Source organism: Cucumis sativus, chromosome 3 (genome assembly GCF_000004075.3).
Source record: "Cucumis sativus cultivar 9930 chromosome 3, Cucumber_9930_V3, whole genome shotgun sequence".
Classification (NCBI taxonomy): domain Eukaryota; kingdom Viridiplantae; phylum Streptophyta; class Magnoliopsida; order Cucurbitales; family Cucurbitaceae; genus Cucumis; species Cucumis sativus.
The window spans coordinates 16,885,609-16,890,258 of NC_026657.2; the positions used below are offsets into that span (position 1 = coordinate 16,885,609).

The 4,650-nt window shown below is 31.6% G+C and overlaps 1 protein-coding gene across 2 annotated transcripts; it reads right to left on the bottom strand.

Moving 5' to 3' along the window:
• Positions 1 to 443: 443 nt before the first annotated feature.
• On the bottom strand, positions 444 to 3,036 carry LOC101218020. Of its 2 annotated transcripts, none has more exons than XM_011653069.2 (3): positions 2,872 to 3,036; positions 1,754 to 2,003; positions 444 to 1,326 (listed from the first exon to the last, which is right to left on the bottom strand). In XM_011653069.2, exons 2-3 carry the CDS (start codon positions 1,970 to 1,972, stop codon positions 1,021 to 1,023), a joined length of 525 nt encoding a protein of 174 aa, XP_011651371.1. In that variant the 5' UTR covers positions 1,973 to 2,003; positions 2,872 to 3,036; the 3' UTR covers positions 444 to 1,020. The 2 variants fall into 2 exon arrangements, with proteins under 2 accessions (XP_011651371.1, XP_031739033.1); XM_031883173.1 differs by lacking the exon at positions 2,872 to 3,036 and adding an exon at positions 2,491 to 2,742.
• Between the last annotated feature and the right edge of the window lie 1,614 nt (positions 3,037 to 4,650).

Below are 4,650 nucleotides of genomic sequence, written 5' to 3' on the forward strand. Positions count from 1 at the left end.
TACATCAAAGTTCATAGTTTCTTCAATTTTAAACTATCTTGTTTGGTCAAGTATAAATTCAGTTGATTAAATTTGATAAATGATTCAAATTTTTGTATTTTTGTAAGCTAAATTCTCGTTTGTTGTAAGAACTCTCGTTTGTTGTAATTTATTGACAATCAATGCAAAGAGAATAATTATCTTAGTCATCGCTTGCTTATTTCTCAATGGAAAGGTGGTACACAATGTACGCGATATCTAGTTCTGTATAACCAATTTAGACATTCATACATATCAATTTCTCCCTAACAAAAACACGTTCATAAGAAAAAGTAAATGATAATCTATTTGCCAACTAGTATTTACAAGCTATAAAATAGAACCTAAATTATTTAGCAAATCAAACGCATATATCTAAAAATATAAAACAACATTGGAAATCTAGGAGGGAGAAGACGAGTAGATAACATCATAAAATGTAAACCCAAGATGATAGGATAAATAATTACCAGAATACATTTACATGGCAAATGGACCATAACCCAAATAACAAAAAACTCTATACATTAAACTCATGGTGATCATCAAACCAAAAAAAAAAAAAAAAAAAAAAAAAAAAGAGAAATACAAGACTCCCTCTCCCTTCCCTCCACACACACAGTACCCCCAACTTTATACAACAGTACAAAATGAAGATGAACCACTCACTCACTCATCCCTTTTCCCAATTCCCAAACCTTTTTCTCTACAACACAAGGTTTGTTTGTTTCTCTATCTCAACCCACTCCCCCCATTATCCCACAAGAATCCAAAAGAAAAGGAAGGGAAAAAAATATCAAATTTGGATGATCACCAGCAAAAACATTTTCTTATATTTACACTACTACAGATGGGGTCTCAAATTTCTCTTGCATTCTCTATTTGAATGTTGTTTTCCTCTGGTTGTTAAAAAGAAGTCTTGCCTGTGGTTGAAAATGTTTGGTTGCACTCTTTTTCGCTCCATTCTCTATTTACACTTTTCCATTGATGGAGGTTGGTTTTTTAAGCAACTGCAGGGATCCTAGAATTCTGGCGGTCCCTACTAAGACAATCAAATCCTTCTACTCTAACTGCTGCCGGTTTTAGACCAAACTTCATCCTCGCACACCCTCCTCCTTTGTGCGCTGAAGATGCTGAAGATGGGGATGAGAGACCAGATGGGGAATATGCAGGCAATGCTGGCATAGGACTGAGTTTCTCATCCCCAAACCGGGCATCCTGGATTAATGGGTTCGAAGCCCGGCTCGGCGGAGACCCACTAAAAAATGGGGGTGAAGAAGCCACATGAGCACTGGATTGTTCCGACCCCTATGCCATTCAAAGTTGCAGTCAATCGTATTGTAATGACAAAGAGAAAAGGTTGAAATCTAGACAACAAACCCTCAAGAATCTAAAGAAAATTTAACACAGCCTCAATAGAGCAAGTGAAACATAAGACTTTTGACAAGAAACTAGGTAAAAAATAAATATGTGGAACACCAAAAGAGAATGCAATTATATATTTGTATAAGAGTTATTTCCAGGCCAAAACTGTGAAATGGCAAAAGACTTTCTTCATATACAATACTCGAAAAGGGATGCTTGTACTTCACTTATTTATTAGAATTTTTTGCAGGCTAAAGCTGTGATAGTACCAAATTATATTCAGATAATAAAACTATGCTGATTTAGGGGCAAAAACTAACAGCTTAATGAACTAATGGCAGGAAACACCATAGGGGAAATAAGAACTTGCCTTCTTTAAAATGATGTCAAGAAGATCTGCCCCAGCTTTTGAATCACAAACCTCAGTTTGGTGCCATCTCAAGGGCTGTTTAATGTGATTGTTAGCAAGAATCGCAAGTCGCCTGGGCTTCGGGCAGACAACAGGGTCCTTCAGATCAGAGATAGAGGCAAAACCCCTAGTCTCTTCACATGAAAGAAAAGTGTTCTGCTGAACAATAAAATGATTCATCTTTGAAACTGGCAGATCCACAGAAGAACGCCTGCACAGATCACGATTTAAAATGTGTTGCAACAATTGAAGCAAGATAACTCTAACATAGTCAGATCTGATGAAAAACTGGTCAAAATTCCATTCTATCCAAGATCAAAATCCCATAAATCTAGCAAATTATAGCAACAATAAGATCTAATGAAAAACTAGTCAATCCAATCCATCAAAGCTCAAAATCCCATGTAGTAACACAAACAACAATAGATCCAAATCACTCTAAGTTCAGAATCAACAGATCTGAGCTAAAGATCCCATTTTCAGAACAGAACATGAACAAATACACAAATCCATATCATTTTAGCTAACAATTTTGACAAAAAACAAACAAGATCTTCCAAAATTACCCCAATCAGCAAAAGATCTAAGATGTAAACCAAGAAAACAAGATGTGATCTTCCTCATAACAAAAAAAAAAAAAAAAAAAAAAAACCCATCAAACAATCAAAGAACAGATCCTTATAAAAACCTGAAACAACCTTGTTCAGAATCAAACTAGAAGCAAATTGGTCTCTCCTTTCCCTAACGAGGACAAACCTTAAGCAAAGATCAAAGCATGGGATATATAGAATTGGGATTAGGGGTATTGACCCAAAGAGGGAAAAAAGGGTAATTGAGAAAACCAGCTAAGAGTCGTCCAGATCCGGGAAAAACGAAAAGAAGGGGTTGTAAATCTAGATCAAAAATAGAAAAAGAAAACAACAACCAAAGAAATAGAAACAGAAAAACGTCGGAAAAGCTAAAAGAAATGAAAAAAAAAAAAAAATCGAAGTGGGTACGTTTAAAATAGAGAAAGAGGAGATTTAAGAATTGAAAAAAAAAAAAAAAAAAAAGGGAAAAAGAGAAATAGAGATTAAGACCTGAAGGAAGCCAAGGGAAGAGATAAGAAAAGCTGGAGCTTAGAGCCACCGCCACGGGAGGGGAGAAAATCGTTAGATAGGAGGTGGGTTTCATTTATAGTGGAAGAGGGTAAACGGGCGACGACCGGTGCAAACGACGCCGTTCAGGGAGCTTTTACTTTTTCTTTTTTCTTTATTTTTTTTTTCTTTTTCGAATTTAAATTTAATTTAATTTTCCCGACAAAGGAAAATGATGAAGGCGTGTGGCTTTTTAGCTGGCATCGAGTAGTTGGAGAGTGTAGTAATTACAGCTATTTCAATTCTTTTTTTCATCTTTTTCTTTTTGCTCTACACTTTAGTGAAATCCACATTTTAACCCCTTCTTTTCTTTCTTTCCTTCTTTCTTTCTTTCTTCCTAACTCAATTTACTTACATCAACCTACCTATCTACTTCCAATTACAATTTTACACATCTAATTACTTCTAATTCATTTTGGTCTTCCATTTCTAATGTTTACTTTGTTTCCTTTCAAACTACCCGTCTTACTCCCTAAATATTTTCTAACTTAACTATTTACTTCTTTTTTTTTAGAAGAAAAAATGTTACGCTTTGGGAAGATTCAATTGAAAATTAATTATTATTTTTATTATTATCATTGGTTATAATGATATATTTTATGCTTTTACACTTCTAAAACCATTATTCTTTTTTCATATATTTCATGCATTTTCCATCTCTTTTAATTTATTATTTTAGTTGGATGGAAAATTAACTTGTAAAAGAAGAAAAAAAATCAATTATAACTGGACATCAGTAAAGAAAGATCTTAGTTTAGAAATTGAACATTATAATAAAAATGAAAGAAAAAAATGAACAAATTTGAGAGAAAACTCCCATGTTAATCAAGAATGAGAAAGAAAAGAAGGGCACAAAAGTTACATAAGATATCATTATTTTTTCAAAAAAAAAAAAATCAAACCAAGAGGTTAGATGATAAAATCTCCCACATGTTGTTGAACTTGCAACAAAAGAAATTATAGTAAGAGAATAGAAATAAATAATGAAATTTATCAACACGGTTATATTTAAAATTATTTTTAAAATATTGCTATACACAATCTTATACTTTCAAAATATTTATTTTGACATTATATTTTAACCTTCCGTTAATTTTGAAATTTTTATCTTTGTACTTTTGAAAAGTAACCATTTTGACTTTTTTTTTTTTTTTTTAGTTTTTAATGAATCAAAATGTTTAATTTTTGAAATTTTGATGACTAAAATAAGCCAAAAGTTGTAAGTTCAAGAACCAACTAAACTAGGTTGAAAATATATAAACTAAAATTTAGTAAAGTTGAAAGTATAAAAACCAAAATCATGTTTTTGAAGTATATAGATTAAAATAAGCTAAAAACATTTTTTAAAAAGAAAAAAATGTTTCTACTTTTTAAGGTTAATATTCATAAATATAACAAAACACCCAAATATTTACTGTCCGTGTAACAAAATAAAAAAATCTATGATATTTTCATAAATGTCAGGTTTGCCCTTAAATAATGCAAACAATTTTTCAGTTCTTTTTCTTCTTCTTTGCGATTTATTCATCTCCTTCTCATATTATTAATTTTTTCATATTATTAATTTCTTCATATTAATACTTTTTATTCAGTTATTATGATTGTTTATGTAATTATTTACCAATTTCTTCATTTCCTCTCCATAATTTCTTCCTTCTTCATTTCTCATCTTCTTTTTTCTTCATGGTACAAGATTTAAATGATAGTGTATCAATACCTAAA